Here is a 17,682-nt window from a genome sequence, read left to right on the forward strand (position 1 = left end):
ATACCCTAGTGGTCAATAACTTGGTTCATAGTGTTTATTTAATAAAAGGAAGTAGCATTGATGGTATAGCAGTAAGCATAGCTACCTTCCAAATAATGAAAATTGATTAAAGCCTATTTCTTAGGCCAGCCTCAATGGCTCGTACCTGTAATCCCAGCACTTTTGGAGGTATAGGCGGGCAGATCAGTTGTGGTTGGCAGTTTAAGACCAACCTCACCAACATGGAGAAACCCCATCTCTACTAAAAATACAAAATTATCTGGGTATGGTGGTGCATGCCTATAATCTCAGCTACTCAGGAAGCTGAAGCAGGAGCCATTGTACTCCAGCCTGGGCAACAAGAGTGAAACTCCTTCTCAAAAAAAAGGAAAAAGAAATGCCACAGTGACACTTAGCGAATGTGGTTTAGCATTCCTAATTTCTTACATGTATTAATCTAGGTTTTAGGTGGCTAAGATAACTATTCAGGACATCCTTTTATAAAAAAGATAGCTGATCAACTAGTTAAGACCCTCGTTATTGTCATTTTGACTTTTTTTTTTTTTTTTTTTGAGACAGAGTCTTGCTCTGTCACAAGCTGGAGTGCAGTGGCAAAATCTCAGCTCACTGCAACCTCTGCCACCTGGGTTCAAGTGATTCCCCTGCCTCAGCCTCCTGAGTAGCTGGGACTACAGGCGTGAGCCACCACACATGGCTAATTTTTTGTATTTTAGTAGAGATGGGGTTTCATCATGTTAGCCAGGATGGTCTTGATCTCCTGTCCTCGTAATCTGCCCACCTCGGCCTCCCAAAGTGGTAGGATTACAGGCGTGAGCCACCGCACCTGGCCTAACTTATTTTATATTATAAAAATAAAGCAGTTACATTCAGGTAAAATAGATGTATCTAAAATAACAAAGGAAATTTCCTTTGCCCGGACACCCTTTTCTCTTGTTTATGATTTGTCTCCCCTTAGATCCCCAGCCCTTTAGCTTCCCTCTGAATTTCAGTTCCTCTTACCACCCGGATCATGATATGTATAGATAGCATCAAAATGCCAGCAAAAGCTTCACTTGTTCCAACATCATTGTGGTTTTCTTCTTGTAAGTTCCAACAAAAGACACTTGGTATTTTGTTTAGTTTTGCATAATGCTGGTATTTAACAGTATATATATATTGATGTAGTAGAATGAGCCCTTAAGAGAGTAAGGTAACCAAGCTAAAGTGTGATGATTTCTGTTCATCAGCTGTTTATTCATAGCTAGCCAATCTGTAATCTGCATCAAAGAAATAATTTATATAGGCTTTCTTGATGAATGGGTAGGTGTCCATAGGGAATCCCCAGATTGTTACAGAAATTATTCATAACATTTTATCTTCCTTTTAGTTAATAATTGCATGTGTTCCTTTATCTACTTAACATTATCATGATAAAAATTTTTCTTCTGCTTTCTGAATATGTCTTAAGTTATCTAGAATTATATCCCAAGCAGAATATAATTCTGAGGATGTTCATAATTGATATTAATTGTGTAGTTTTAAGTTAAAATTTTAAAGTGAGTTTGGGGAGGAAAAGTATTTGAATAACTATTAACATCACTGTGGAGTCTATACAGTCATCTCAATTTTGGGGAGTATATCTTTAATTTGCCTGTCAGTGAATCTTAACTCTTACCTTGACCTGACGTTTAATCTCCAATAGATATGTTGCTAGTCCTTTAAATGTGGCAATTGCGGCCGGACCTGGTGGCTCAAGCCTGTAATCCCAGCACTTTGGGAGGCCGAGGCGGGTGGATCACGAGGTCAACAGATCGAGACCATCCTGGTCAACATGGTGAAACCCCGTCTCTACTAAAAATACAAAAAAATTAGCTGGGCATGGTGGCGCGTGCCTATAATCTCAGCTACTCGGGAGGCTGAGGCAGGAGAATTGCCTGAACCCAGGAGGCAGAGGCTGCAGTGAGCCAAGATCGCGCCATTGCACTCCAGCCTGGGTAACAAGAGCGAAACTCCGTCTCAAAAAAAAAAAAAAAAAAAAAAAAAAAAAAAGTGGCAATTGCTTTTGCATATTATTATTGTTAATTGTACACAAGAGTTGTCTTTGTTTTTCTATCAATGCACTCTTTCTCACATATTTTGGTAAAACTAACTTTTTGCTGATTTAGCATACAGTTTATACCTTTTCTTGTCATTTCCAAAATGTAAATAAGGCTATTCTTAGCATTATTTTTACTGACATCTATCTGTAGTGGTACATTTCTTGTAAAGACTACATATCATACTTTATTTATTTATTTATTTATTTATTTATTTATTTATTTATTTTCGGAGTTTTGCCCTGTCACCCAGGCTAGAGTACAGTGGCGCAACCTCAGCTCACTGCAGCCTCTCCCCCGCCATCCCTCTCCTGCATTCCTGTTCCAGCAATTCTGCCTCAGCCTCCTGGGTAGCTGGGATTACCAGCGCATGCCACCACCACCACACCCAGCTAATTTTTGTATTTTTAGTAGAGACAGTTTTCGCCGTGTTGGCCAGGTCTCAAACTCCTAACCTCAGGTGATCCGCCTGCCTTGGCCTCCCAAAGTGCTGGGATTACAGGCATGAGCCCACGCCTGGTCATAAATTTTTTATTTATTCTTAATGATTAGCTCTGAGTAATCTGTGTGTGTGTGTGTGTAAGATAATAATGGATCCAGGGTAAAGATACCAGTCAAAGAATTGCAGTCTTTTAAATTGTCCCTTGCCCTAAATGACTGCCCTTGATGTGCCAGCCAGAGACCACTCATCTCTTCTCTGCTTACTTTCATGTCCACTAACTATATACTGGTTTTTAGCCAGTTTCATTAGTAAAACATATCAACAAGCAATGTCAGGAGACTGGAACATTCTTTAAGCAGTGTTGGTATATTAGATGTCAAGGGGGCTGGAAAGATTTCATCTTACCCCACTACAAAATATTACTACCTTTGTCTTCCTGCTAGCAGACTCACTCCTGAATTGCACGAAGTAGGTATGTATCCAGATGAGTATATTTAAGAGTCATTTCCTCTAGCCTTCTATCTCATTCTAATTCATCAGTGAGTTGCAATGAGTGATAAATCGCTATTAAAATTGTTGACATACAGATCCTAGAACCTTACAAGAGTTTAAGAAGTTACTTAATCCAGCTCAATGCCCTCAGTCAGTTAGAATCTTACAATCCCAATTTTATAGATACTATCAGATGAGGTCAGAGAAGTTAATGATATACCCAATGTCATGTGGCTAATTAATATCAGAACAATACTGAAATTGTGTAGTAACCCTTCTACCATATAATGATATCTTCATGGATATTATAACTATTTGTTGGATAGAAGCAATGGGCCATGGCCCTACATATCTGAAATCTAAGGAAACTGAGAAGAATTGAAAACATAACAACAGCTATGTTCTCAAAGACATTAACTCTGTCTTCCCACATTTTATGCTTAACTAATTGAAAAGCATCAGGACAGTGAACAGAAGAAATATATTGGAATGCAAGAGATAAAAATGAAAGCTGTAGAGTTAGAACCTTGTGGGTTTGGGTCCTGGCATGGTGGATCATGAATCCCAGCACTTTGGGAGGCCAAGGCAGGTGGATCACTTGAGGTCAGGAGTTTGAGACCAGCCTCCCAACATGGCAAAACCCCATCTCTACTAAAAATACAAAAATTAGGGAGGCATGGTGATGTGCACCTGAAATCCCCACTACTCAGAAGGCCGAGGCAATAGAATTGCTTCAACCTGGGAGGCAGAGGATGCAGTGAGCTGAGATACCACTGCACTCCATCCAGGACAACAGGGCAAGACTTTGTCTCAAAAAAAAAAAAAAAAAAAATTAAAAAGATATAATTCATTAAACATTGTTCTTACATCAAAAGGTATGATTTATTATTTATTCTTACATATTTTCATCTTGTTCTCAAGATTATACTATTTTATAACACTGCTAGTACAATCTTAGGACACATTCCCCAATGCTTCATTAGCATTTGGTTTTACCATTTTTGTTTACTTAAATTAATAGATATAACTTGTTATCTCTCTCTCCTTTTTTTTCTTTCCCTAATTATAAGACTAACACATAGTATTTGTAGAATGCTTGGGAATACAGAAAATGTAGAGAAATCCTACCACCTGGTTTAAAAGCTCTTTCTATGTGTATTATTTTACTTACATGAACTCTTTTTCTAAGAGTTCCTTAAGAAAGAAATTTTTCTCTCAAGACTTAAAGTCTTGAGTCTTGAGAGAAAATCGAGGAGGCTAGCTTTTATCTATGCCCCGATCCCCATGCATAATTCAGCAAAGTTTCATTTTTCCCTCTGCTCTTGACTTTGGCAAGATGAGAGCATCCAAAGGAAGGTTGAAGTTGAAAGGTTAAAGGAAGTGGCTAAGTGAGGTAGGGGACTCAGTAAAAAGTGTTGAGAATCAACTTTTAAAGATAACTTTTTCTGAAGATAGGTGTAGAAAGGACAGGAAATCCTGCTTTGTTACTTATTTAGAACCTAACTTAATTTCTTTTTTCAAAAATATGGAAAAAATCCTACAGACTACTGGCTAAAAACCCCAAACTTTTATCTTCTTACTAGTACGTCTTGGTGCATCTGATTTATGGATTCACAGAGAATATTTGAGTGATGTTCATACTAACCAGAGTTTTGTCAGCTGACAGGAAGGAGGACTTGCTGGGTGGGGTGAGGCCAGGACTTAGGAAATTCCAGAAAGTCTTAAAACAGTCTTGTCTACTCTCTTTCTTTGACATTAGAATGATTAAGGCTCCCTCAAGTGTCTGAGTAAAAAGAGCTAAAATGTGATAAAAGCCTGTTACACAAGAGTATTCTGGAGTCAGAATTCCTGTGTGTGTGTGTGTGTGTGTGTGTGTGTGTGTGTGTGTGTGTGTGTGTTTTCCTTTACTTCCTTGAGAAATATTGGAGGAAACTCCTCCTTCTTCCTGTACCTCAGATTGCCACTCGGAAAATGTGGATTATAAAACTCTAATGGATTCAAGATCATTTTTTGTTTGTTTTTGAGACAGGGTCTTGTTTTGAGACAGGCTGGAGTGCAGTGGCACAATCATAGCTCACGGTAGCCTCAACTTCCTGGACTCAAGCAATCATTCCACCTCAGCCTCTGGAGTAGCTGGGACTGCGAGCATCATCACCATGCCCGGCTAATTTTTTTTTTTTTTTTTTTTAAAGCAGAGTCAGGGTCTCACCATGCTGCCCAGACCTGTCTCAAATGCCTGGCCTCAAGCAGTCCTCCTGCCTCTACCTCCAAAAGTGCTGAGATACAGGCATGAGCTACCACACCCAGCCTTGTTATTTTTATTATTATTATTTTTTTAGACAGAGTCTAGCTCTTGTTGCCCAGGCTGCAGTGCAGTGGCATACTGCAACCTCTGCCTCCCAGGCTCAGCGATTCTCCTGCCTCAGCCTCCCGAGTATCTGGGATTACAGACATTCACCACCATGTCCAGCTAATTTTTTTTTTTTTTTTTTTTTTTGAGACTGAGTTTCGCTCTTGTTACCCAGGCTGGAGTGCAATGGCGCGATCTCGGCTCACCGCAACCTCCGCCTCCTGGGTTCAGGCAATTCTCTTGCCTCAGACTCTTGAGTAGCTGCGATTACAGGCACACGCCACCATGCCCAGCTAATTTTTTTTGTAGTTTTAGTAGAGACGGGGTTTCACCAGGTTGCCCAGGCTGGTCTTGAATGTCTGACCTCAGGTAATCCACCAGCCTCAGCCTCCCGAAGTGCTGGGATTACAGGTATGAGCCACCATGCCTGGCCCAACCTTGTTATTCTTAATGTTGGAGTGGTTTGGAGGTGAAAGATATTGAAAGTAATGCTGTGCTTCACCTGAGATATCATTAAAACCCATCTTACCTCAGAGCTCTATTTCTCCTGAGAGCCACAGTCAGCATAAAGGATTTTCAGAGACAGTTCTCTTCCTATTTTTCTCTGAGAACAAATGGCTTTGCACATTTACTTTTTTAGTACTTGAAAGAAATTAATGCAGAGTTTTGATACCCCCATGGAGCAAAAGGCTTCAAAAGGTGGCGGGGAGTGGGGTATTATTTAACCCAGTAGTTTAAATTAAAAGCTAGCAAAGATGGGACATTTTCTGCATTTAAAATCAAAGAAAGCCTCTGCCCTGGCAAGGTGTATACTCTGGTTCTAAACGATTGTGCTCCCAGTAACAGCAGTGCAGGGACTTCACGCAAGACAGAGAAGGATGTATAGCTCCAATTAGACAGAAAGCTGAGCTCTCTGCAGGTTGTAACATGTAACATATATTCTTGGAATTGTGCTTGAACTTTACCTTAGATAGAAAGTAAATATCTGTATTAAGAATGCAATCTGTTTCCTTTTGATTTTTTCCTTTTTTTTTAAACGGGGTGTCTCTCTGTTGTCCAGGCTGGAATGCAGTGGCATGATCTCAGTTCACTGCAACCTCTGCCTCCCAGGTACAAGCGATTCTCCTGCCTCTGTCTCTGGTAGCTAGGATTACAGGCAGACACTACCACACCCAGCTAATTTTTGTATTTTTAGTAGAGACAGGGTTTTGCCATGTTGGCCAGGCTGGTCTCGAACTCCTGACCTCAAATAATCCACCTGCCTCAGTCTCCCAAAGTACTGGGATCATAGGTATGAGCCACTGTGCCAGGCTCCTTTTGGTTTTTCAAAAAAAGTTTATCAGCAGGCTTTCTCTCATTTTGAGTCCTGAAAATTCTAATTTTTGTACTGTTTATCTTCTGGCGCAGCACCATTTGGAGTAAGTCTGTGAAATTTTCTTTATTTTAATGATTGGCAAATGAGAAGTATGTTGAAACAAAATTAAAAATGTGGGCCAGGTATGGTGGCTCACACCTGTAATCCCAGCACTTTGGGAGGCCGAGGTGGGCAGATCACTTGCAGTCAGGAGTTTGAGACCAGCCTAGCCAACATAGTGAAACCCCATCTCTACCAAAAACACAAATAATTAGGTGTGGTGGCAGATGCCTGTAATCCCAGCTACTCAGGAGGCTGAGACAGGAAAATTGTTTGAGCTTAGGAGGTAGGGGTTGCAGTGAGCTGAGATTGTACCGCTGGACTCCAGCCAGCAATAAAGACTCTGTCTCAAATAAATAAATAAATATTTAAAATATAGATTGAGGGTATCCTGCCAGACATATCTTTTCCTCTTGACCAATGATCTTCATTTTCTTTCTTTGTGTGTGTGTGTGTGTGTGAGACAGAGTCTTGCTCTGTCACCCAGGCTAAATCTGTGCCATCCACTTTTCTGTAAGTCCTGGAAATATATGGACGAAAAGGCATGGTCTCTGCTTTCAGTGAGCTTATAGTGCAGTAGAGGGACAGTCACAAAACGGTTTGACCAGGTGCCTTGGGAACAGAGGAAAGATTACCTAAACTTATGTTGGCGAGGTACTCAAGACTTCAGTGTTTTCACTGAGTCTTTGAAGAAACAGGCATTTGCAAGACAACAGAAGGACAAAGGAGGCTGGCTTGATAGGGACCAGATCTAGAACAGGACTTCTGTGACTTACTAAGCACTTTGGATTTAATTTCAGAAGTGAGTGGGAATTCTAAAGAATTTAGACCAGGAGAGTAAAATAGGTTTATATTTTTGGATAATTACTTTGTATTTTGGGAATAATGGCAGCGTCATAGAGAATAGATTGGAAGTTAAATAGGTGTAATGCAGTAGTCCAGGGGAAAGATGATGAAGACATGAACCAAGGCAGCAATAGCAGAGATAACATGAGATCGAGAAAGGAAACAGCAGATTCTGCGTCAGGACTTGGCAATTTGGAAGGACATGTCATCGTCATCTGGGATGTGAGGATTCTCCTCCAATAAGTGTTACAAAGCTTGCTGGTTAGGAAGTGATCTTTAGCAGAGAATGTTACCTATATAGAGTTACTTATTCTTTCCTGGGCACCTGTGAATATGTAGCACTTGATATTTGTAATTTTTTTTTTTTTTTGAGATGGAGTCTCACTCTGTTTTCCCAGGCTGGAGTACAGTGGCGCGATCTTGGCTCACTGCAACCTCTGCCTCCCAGGTTCAAGCAATTCTCCGCCTCAGCCTCTCAAGTAGCTGGGATTACAGGCGCCTGCCACCACAACTGGTTAATTTTTTGTATTTTTAGTATAGGCGGGGTTTCACCATCTTGGCCAGGCTGGTCTGGAACCCCTGAGCTCATGATTCACCCGCCTCGGCTGCCCAAAGTGCTGGAATTACAGATGTGAGCCACTGCACCTGGCTGGTAATTTTTAAAAAATTCTAAGGAAGATAAAAATAAAATCGAACCTGTATTTTATTCATAAAGAAGGCTTGCAAGTTGAACCTTGCATCGCAATTTCCCATTGTTTCTGCAAAACTTATTGTTGGGTTTCATTTTCCAAACAGATTCTCCGAGCCCAAAGCCGAAGTACGAATGGAAGGAAGATCTCTGAAAACAGCTGTTCTCTGGATGACCTGGAAATAGGTCCAGGTAAGCGGAGAGTTCCATGTGTATGAGGTCCTATAGGAAGTACTCAGTATAGCAACATCTTTTGGACTCAAAGCCAATGCTTTTAAAGGAAAAGTGGCACAAATTAAAAGGAAGTCTCCCTATTAGATGTAAGCCTTTCTCAATTCTCATTGCATTCAAAAAATAGCTCTTCTAAAAAAATTTTATTGTTGTTGTTGTTTTTGAGACAGAGTGTCACTCTTGTTGCCCAGGCTGGAGTGCAATGGCACGATCTCAGCTCACAGCAACTTCTGTCTCCCAGGTTCAAGTGATTCTTGTGCCTTAGCCTTCCGAGCAGATGGGATTACAGGCATGCACCACCATACCCGACTAATTTTGTATTTTTAATAGAGATGGGATGGGGTTTCTCCATGTTGATCAGGCTGGTATCGAACCCCCGACCTCAGGTCGGTTTTTGTATTTGTATTTTTTTTTTTTTTGAGATGGAGTTTCACTGTTGTTACCCAGACTGGAGTGCAATGGCACGATCTCGGCTCACTGCAACCTCCGCCTTCTGGGTTCAAGCAATTCTCCTGCCTCAGCCTCCCAAGTAGCTGGGACTACACGTGCACACCACCACGCCCAGCTAATTTTTTTGTATTTTTAGTAGAGACGGGGTTTCACCTTGTTGACCAGGATGGTCTCAATCTCTTGACCTTGTGATCCATCCGCCTCAGCCTCCCAAAGTGCTGGGATTATAGGCGTGAGCCACCGCGCCTGGCCAGTTTTTGTATTTTTAATCCACCCTTGTTAGTGGTAACGTATGGTAACCAAAGGGTACTTTGAGGGGCTGTAAGGAAAGTGCTAGAATCAGTTTCAGCTCCAGTCATCTGGGGTTTGAGAGCTTCAATAGATGGGCTGTGTCCCGTATCTAGTTTTGTTACCCTGTATTACAGTGATAACATTTTGTGAGTGGAATTACTATGTTTTAAAGGGGACATATACAGGCACTTCACAAAATAAAAAATTAGTAAAAACAGGAAAATCATCAGCTACCTAATAATCAAAACAATGCAAATTAAAAGGCATTGTGATCTCTTCTTTTTCATGTTAAATTACCCAAAATTTTAAAATATGGGGCCAGGCATGGTGGCTCAGACCTGTAATTTCAGCACTTGGGGAGGCTAAGACAGGAGGACCACTTAAACCCAGGAGTTTGCAACCAGCCTGGGCAGCATAGTGAGACCTGTCTCTACTGAAAAAAAAAAAAAAAAGAAGAAAGAAAGAAAAAAGCCCAGCATGGTGGTGCGTCCTTGAACTCACTGCTACTTGGGAAGCTGACATGCGTGGATGACTTGAGCCCAAGACTTCAAAGCTGCAGTGAACTATAATTGTGCCACTGCCCTGTATGCTCTAACCGGGTGACAGAGTAAGACCCTGGCTCAAAAAACAAAAAAAAGTGAATGAATATTACTTTAGAAATGACAATTATATTCCTGATTTTCTTTGTGCTTTTATTAGAAGAAATTGGCCATTAGATAACAACCCAAAATTTAGAATCTTGAAACTGTTTGAATCACTTTTATCTTCTAATAAAACATGTTGGCTTATCTTCTAATAAAACATGTTGACCAGTCATGGTGGTTTACACCTATAGTCCCAGCACTTTGGGAGGCTGACGTGGGAGAATCTCTTGAGCCCAGGAGTTCGAGGCTGCAGTGAGCTACGGTCGTGCCACTGCACTTCAGCTTGGGTGATAGAATGAGACCCCCATCTCAGAAATAAAATAAAACATGTTATTTGGATGCTTCCAGGTCAGTTGTCCTCTTCTACATTCAACTTGGAGAAAAATGAGAGTAGGCGAAATCTGGAACTTCCACGCCTCTCAGAAACCTCTATAAAGGATCGAATGGCCAAGTACCAGGCAGCTGTGTCCAAACAAAGCAGCTCAACCAACTATACAGTATGTGTTCTGCATCATTCATTCATTCATTCACTCATTCCCAGCCAGCAGATGGTCACTGAGTACTAGAACTAGGAAATGTGACCAGACCCTTACATCTGAGTCCTGGTCCCCTAGCTGTTCTCTTTTCACATGAACCCTATCCTCGTGGATTTGCTATTCTTACTGTGGTCTAATCCTGACTTTGCTTTCTTGGTCCTCGTTCCCAGAGCACTTGCTTTTTTTGTGATGTTACCAGTCAGTAATATCACTGAGAGTTTCTCTGGCTCTTATACTTAATGTTTGTGTCGTTGTTAAAGAAGTAGTATTTTATTGGTTTTAATAGAACTCTCATTTTATCTTGGGTTTTGAGGGAAGAAGGAAGAAGACTGGAGAGTTTATTTTGGTTTTTGAGGGAAGAATGAAGAAGACTAGAGAGAAATATCAGCTACGTTTATTAATGAGGGTTTTTTTTAAATAATTTTTTACTGAGATATAACTCACATAATATAAAATCACCATTTTAAAGTACACAATTTTGTGATTTTTAGCATATTCACAAGGTTGTCAAACCATTACCACTGTTTAATTCCAGAACCTTTCTATCACCCTGAAAAGAAACCCCATACCTGTGCAGTCACTCCCAACTCCTCCTCCTCTCATTCGCTGGCAACCACTGATCTACTTCCTGTCTTTATGTATCTGCCTATTTTGGAAATTTCATATGAAGTAGTCATACGATAGATTGTCTATTTAATCTTTAATCCTTACGATGTACTGTTTTCCTAATGAAGTAGAATAGTAGATAAGAAAAGGGGAAATCACAAGAAGGTGATGTGCTCAGTAAGCATGAAAATTCTGATTTTCAAAATACAGTGGTGGGTCTTTCCATTGTACATTGTCCTGTGCTTAACTGGCAAGCTGACACTATGGAACTGCTTAATTGAAGTTACCTTTTAGCCAGGCGTGGTGGCTTACACCCATACACTTTGGGAGTCTGAGGCAGGTGGATCATTTGAGGTCCGGAGTTTGGAATCAGCCTGGCCAACATGGTGAAACCCTGTCTCTACTCAAAATACAAGAAAACTTAGATGAGCATAGTGGCACACACCTGTAATCCCAGCTACTAGGAGGCTGAGGCAAAAGAATCGCTTGAACCCAGGAGATAGAGTTACTGTACTCCAGTCTGGGTGACAGGGTGAGATTGCATCTCAAAAAAAAAAAGAAGAAGTTACCTTTTAAGTGCTATTTATTCATATATATATACACACATAGATACAAATGTACACACACATATTTTTGTCCTTCAAGCATTTGCCCTAAGATTTCAAATTACAAACCATTAATCTCTTGATGTCCTAATTGTTTAACAAAATCAAAAGAACAGTATTGAATTGTATTTGTTCCTAGGCAGATCAAAATTGGTGCATGTTAGAAACTATAATGTGTATTCTGGGAGTTAAGCCTTCTCTTCCCCACATTATTAAGTATACATTCTGCAATACTCTTTGGTGGACTAATTCTCTGGGCAATGAATAATTTCATCTTGGTTTTTAAGCTGTAATGTTAACAACTTTATGTTTTAAGAAGAGATGATGTGTGTAAATCAATTAGCAAAGTGGAGTATCACGGGCTGATTATGCACTGTGAATGTGAAAAGTGAGCAAATTTAGACTTCTCTTAGAAGGCAGGGCAGGAGAGACAGCAAATTGGGATCTCTGAAGCTGAACTTCTTGTTACCAGATTGTGCTACTCCTCAGTGCCCTCCTGCTGCAAACATTCCAGGAGGTGACTCCCTATGTAGGGAAACCTGTTGAGTGACTTTTTTTTTTTTTTTTTTAACTCCTAACCATTTCTGCATTACAGTTCTCCTGCTCTGGAGATTTTAAGAGTTTGAAAAGTCTTCAGGAATTCTTGTAAAAAGTACATTTTATCTCATCTGCAAAGAATTTCCCAGGCCCCTTACAGAATATGGTTGTAACAAGGCACGTACTCTCTGGCAGCAGTTCTGGAGGTGGGGCTTGGAGATGGAAGGAGTTGCTGGGCTACAGTGTTGTTCTGCAGTGCTAGCTGCCAGCTCCTCACAGACACACCCCCAGAGGTGTGGGCTACAGTGTTGTTCTGCAGTGCTAGCTGCCAGCTCCTCTCACAGACGCACCCACAGAGGTGTGGGCCATAATCTGGAATACCATCCCTAGGTGACTCAGTCATACTCACATTCCCTTCATTGGCCCTGTGGGCATAAATTGTTTCCTCCCATGCCTAAAGAATCACAGAGAACAGAAATGTACTCGATTACTACATTACTGGCAGACTAATGTTAGGAAATGTCCATAGTCATCAACCTCTATGTTGATTTTATTATTTTATTTCATTTCATTTCATTTCATTTTACTTCATTTATTTTGAGATGAAGTTTCACTCTTATTGCCCAGGCTGGAGTGCAACAGCACCATCTCGGCTCACTGAAACCTCTGCCTCCCAGATTCAAGTGATTCTCCTGCCTCAGCCGCCCGAGTAGCTGGGATTATAGGCATGTGCCACTGCGCCCAGCTAATTTTTTGTATTTTTAGTAGAGACGGGGTTTCACCATGTTGGCCAGGCTGGTCTTGGACTCCTGACCTCAGGTGATCCACCCATTTCACCTCCCAAAGTACTGGGATTACAGGCATGAGCCACTGCACCCAGTCACTACGTTGATTTTAGATGTAATAGATGAGTTAGTTGTAATATTCTGTTCCAGTGTCCTTTGCAAGGAAAAAATGCAATTATCCTCATTCCTTATGACAATAAAATGCATGCACTTTTATGTTGAGGCTCTGTTATAAGAAGTAAAATAAGTTATATCTTTAGTACAATATATGAATTGTATGTGAAAAACATGTTTTTGAAAGTCCCACAAAAAAGGTTGCTTTATGGTACCATTAAATATAATTTCAGTTTTTATATGTATACATCAACCCTGTCTTTCTTTCCAGGCCGGGCATTTATATATATATGGTCAGTATATTTTCTATTATTGGCACTTGGCATATCCTTTCCCCTGCTCCAGAATGGTCTTTTCTGATAAAACTCACAAGCTTTGCATTACCACAAGCTCTGCTGCTAGAAGAGTAAATCACAGGAATGTTCTATGCTTGGGTGTTCTGTGTATCTGTGTTGATGTGTCTGTATTCTAATGAGCAATCCAGTTTTAGTCTAGCATACAAATATTTAACTCTGAGGTATGTGTCCACAAAGCTGCTTTTGTCATTTCACAAGTCAATGGGTTTTCCTTGTGAGAGTTACGGGGTTGATTTGACCTGAGGCTTCTTAGAAGAATTTTTTTTTTTTTTAACATTCCAAGTTGATCTAATAGATGTGCTATGAAGAGAATAGAATGATGAGACTTTAAGAAAATTTTTACAGTTATTTTTATTTTGTAGAATGAGTTAAAAGCCAGTGGTGGCGAAATCAAAATTCATAAAACGGAGCAAAAGGAGAATGTGCCCCCAAGTCCTGAGGTCTGTATCACCCATCAGGAAGGAGAAAAGGTAGGTTGAAAAGTCTGACGTCCAGTTGCCAAGGAAGCATGTGTTCTAAATTAAATGCTTAAAATTAGTAACAACTGTAACTCTAGGCTGTAGAGTGTCTGGGAATTTGGTAACAGCTGCCAGGACAGATTGTCACTTTTGCAGGTCACATAATTTTGGTTGAAGAGCTCTGCAACTTATAGCTGACCAAATAATGAGCCTTCATTGGAAAACTATTTTGCTCAGCAGATGCTCAGAAGGCATAGAGCTGAAGTGATTTTAAAAAATCTGTTTGGAGGATGAGCATGGTGGCTCACGCCTGTATTCCCAGCACTTTGGGAGGCGGAGCCAGGTGGATCACCTGAGGTCAGGAATTTGAGATCAGCTTGGCCCACATGGTGAAACCGTCTCTACTAAAAATATAAAAATTAGCCAGGTGTGGTGGTGCACACATGTAATCCCAGCTACTTGGGGGGCTGAGGCAGGAAAATCACTTGAACCTGGGAGGTGGAGGTTGCAGAGAGCCGCGATTGCACCACTACACTCCAGCCTGAGCAACAGAGTGAGATTCTGTCTCAAAAGTAAATAAATAAATTAATTAAATAAAAATCTATTTGGGAGAGCATGGATTCAGGGCAACGTGAGTCTATGCTCCTGGGAAAAATAATTTATAAAAATAAAAATCTATTTGATTAGAGATTATCTTTAGATACACATATATTCTTATGTATACATTTAACACATTTTATGCAAGCAAATCTTATTATCTCACTGATATTATTTTGAAAGGCAGTCACTATGCTAAGTAAGCATAGGAAATAAGCTGAAAAAATTATTGACAAATCATTCCACGTGGTCTTTATGTGCAAGGAAACAGTACAGGAGAGATGAATAATAGGTGGGCTAGCATAAAAAAGTATGACAGGTCCTGTGAGGCTGTGAGAGGGGTATACAGGACCACAGAAGCTCAGAGTAAAGACATTGAACCTGACTTCCTCAAGAAGGTAATGTTGGAGCCGAGTAGGCCAAGTGAATAAGGGGAAGGTTGAGTTAGAGATAGAAGGGTATTCCAGACAGATACAACAGAGGTTCAGAAACTGGAGATGACAGCTTACTGAGGAATTACAGGGATTTTTTTGGTTTGTTTGTTTGGAGATGGAGTCTTGCTCTGTTGCCCAGGCTGGAGTGCAGTGGTGCAATCTTGGCTCAATGCAACCTCCGCCTCCCAGGTTCAAGCAATTCACATGCCTCAGCCTCCCAAGTAACTGGGATTACAGTTGCACACCACCACACCTGGCTAATTTTTGTATTTTTAGTAAGGATGGGGTTTCACCATGTTGGCCAGGCTGGTCTTGAACTCCTAACTTCAAGTGATCCACCCGCCTCAGCCTCCCAAAGTGGCTCCCAAAGAATTATAGGTTTGCTGGCTTGGCTAGAGCATGAGGACACATAGGCAGCGGTGAGAGACAGGCAGAAGGAGAGGGCCAGGATAAAGTCTGGAAAATCTTTATATGCCACCCTGAAGGGTTTGGATATAGTTGTGAAGCAGGAGAAAGTCACTGAAAGATTTTAAACTAATCATATTAGTGCGTTATATATTAATCATTAGATGAATGGCTTAATTGAAATAAGTAACAATATTTGTGTCAGGGGAATTTATCATGTTCTCTACCGCTGCCCATTGTCCAGTCCTTTTAGTCTTTCAGTCAATATGATAATCAAATGTTAAATGAGATGAGGAGAAAGGGTTTTCAAGCCTATTACAGTGATTTAATCTTAGGAGAAAAGCCATTGCTTCTGTTACACATATTGACACCGTAATGCTATTCTTCCAAAAGATTTGGAGATCATTAAAATGGATTAAGAGCAACAGTTCTCAAGCTTAGTTGGAATTTGTTTGTTTTTTTAAAATTTTTGTTATTATTATTTTTGAGACAGAGTTCTGCTCTTGTCACCCAGGCTGGAGTGCAATGGTGCAATCCTGGCTTACTGCAACCTCCACCTCCCAGGTTCAAGCGATTCTCCTGCCTCAGCCTCTCCAGTAGCTGGGATTACAGGCGCCCACCACCATGCCCAGCTAATTTTTGTATTTTTAGTAGCAACAGGGTTTCACCATGTTGGCCAGGTTGGGCTTGAACTCCTGACCTTGTGATCTGACTGCCTTGGCCTCCCAAAGTGCTGGAATTACAGGCGTGAGCCACCACGCCCAGCTTGTGTTTATTATTATTTTTTTTTAAGAGACAAGGTTTTGCGCTGTTGCCCAAGCTGGAGTGCAGTAGTGTGATCATAGCTCACTGTAGCCTCCAACTCCTGGGCTCAAGTGATCTTTTTATTCAGCCTCCCAAGTGGCTGGGACTACAGGTATGTGCCACCATGGTGGGCTAATTTATTTTTATCTTTATTTTTTGTAGAGACAGAGTCTTGCTAAAATTCTCAGAATGGTCTCAAACTCCTGGCTTCAAGCGATCCCCCCAGCCTCAGCCTCCCAAAGTGCTGGAAGTACCGGCATGAACCACTGCACCCTGTCTCAAACTTACTTGACTACAACAGACTTTACAAAGTAGGATGGTGTATTGTCAGAATACTAGCAGGAACTCATGAGATATGCCACACACTTGGATCAAAGTAGGCCCACAGAAAAATGGTCTGAGACTGATGGCTACAAAATTTGATTCAAAGACCAGAACAGAAAAAAAATTAGAATAAATTATTTTATACATCACAGTATATGTTGGAATAAAAAGACAAAATATTTGGCTGTCGTGTGTTACATGGTCATATAATCACCCATAAATTGCATACATCCTTGCAACAGTGGACTCGGGCATTAGCCTATGGGGCACATGTCATGTATTAAGTGAGTTATTTTGTTAAACTGTCTTGTTTTCTCATGTTTTAAATGGGAGATTATTTCTTAAGAATAACTGGCTAGGCTGGGCCCGATGGTTCACGCCTGTAATCCCAGCACTTTGGGAGGCTGAGGCAGGTGGATCACCTGAGGTCAGGAGTTCTGGACCAGGCTGACCAGCATGGTGAAACCCTGTCTCTAAAAAAATACAAAATTAGCTGGGTGTGGTGGCACATGCCTGAAATCCCAGCTGTTTGGGGGTCTGAGGTAGGAGAATCGCATGAACCCAGAGGGTGCTGAGATCATGCCAAAAGAAAAAAAAGAAAAGAAAAAAAGAATAACTGCGCTAATATCCCTTTCAGCCTTAGCCCACCTGCACCAGGTGGGGAAAAAAAAGAGAATAACTGACTAAATATGTTTGGAATTTTTCTTACATACTGTAAGAAAAAAAAAGAAAAGGAAAGGAAAGAAATTTTAAGAGAAAAATATTCCCAGCATTGAAATATCCCCATTTTTATCCCAGGAGCATAGTTTGGGAAACAGTCATTTGGGAAATAGTGCTTGAATTGTTCCGATGTCTAAATTCATGTTTCCTTCTTCATTGTCTTCATGCTGATTTGAAACTGGAACTCTGAACTGAACTGGAAGAGTAGAACATTTTAATTATAGTCTAAAAGGACATTAGTACAGCTGAATCATGAAGTGGGTGGGGAAGAAAGATAAAGACAATACATATGTTCAAGCACATGCTGCAGGTTTATAAACCCTTGGCTGCCTTAAAATTCGCCATATTTTTCAGAGCCTTAGCTATCCTTTTGGCCATTTGCCTCAATTTTGTTAACCAATACGTAAGTGTTATTTGAACTTCAGCTTGTTAAAGAAAAGGACATTGGCCTGGTGCGGTGGCTCACACCTGTAATCAC

The 17,682-nt window shown here is 40.7% G+C and overlaps 1 protein-coding gene across 13 annotated transcripts in view; it reads left to right on the forward strand.

The window, feature by feature from the left end:
* LIMA1 (LIM domain and actin binding 1) overlaps positions 1-17,682 on the forward strand; it is a 113,202-nt gene that overhangs the window by 74,104 nt on the left and 21,416 nt on the right. For all 13 annotated transcript variants that reach the window (XM_078336668.1, XM_078336670.1, XM_078336667.1 and 10 more), the window contains 3 exons: positions 8,415-8,499; positions 10,272-10,420; positions 13,825-13,932. In XM_078336668.1, the coding sequence (XP_078192794.1) occupies positions 8,415-8,499; positions 10,272-10,420; positions 13,825-13,932 (342 nt within the window). The remainder of the gene's footprint in view (positions 1-8,414; positions 8,500-10,271; positions 10,421-13,824; positions 13,933-17,682) is intronic.

The sequence above is a fragment of the Callithrix jacchus genome, chromosome 9, assembly GCF_049354715.1.
Source record: "Callithrix jacchus isolate 240 chromosome 9, calJac240_pri, whole genome shotgun sequence".
In the NCBI taxonomy this organism is placed as follows: Eukaryota; Metazoa; Chordata; class Mammalia; order Primates; family Cebidae; genus Callithrix; species Callithrix jacchus.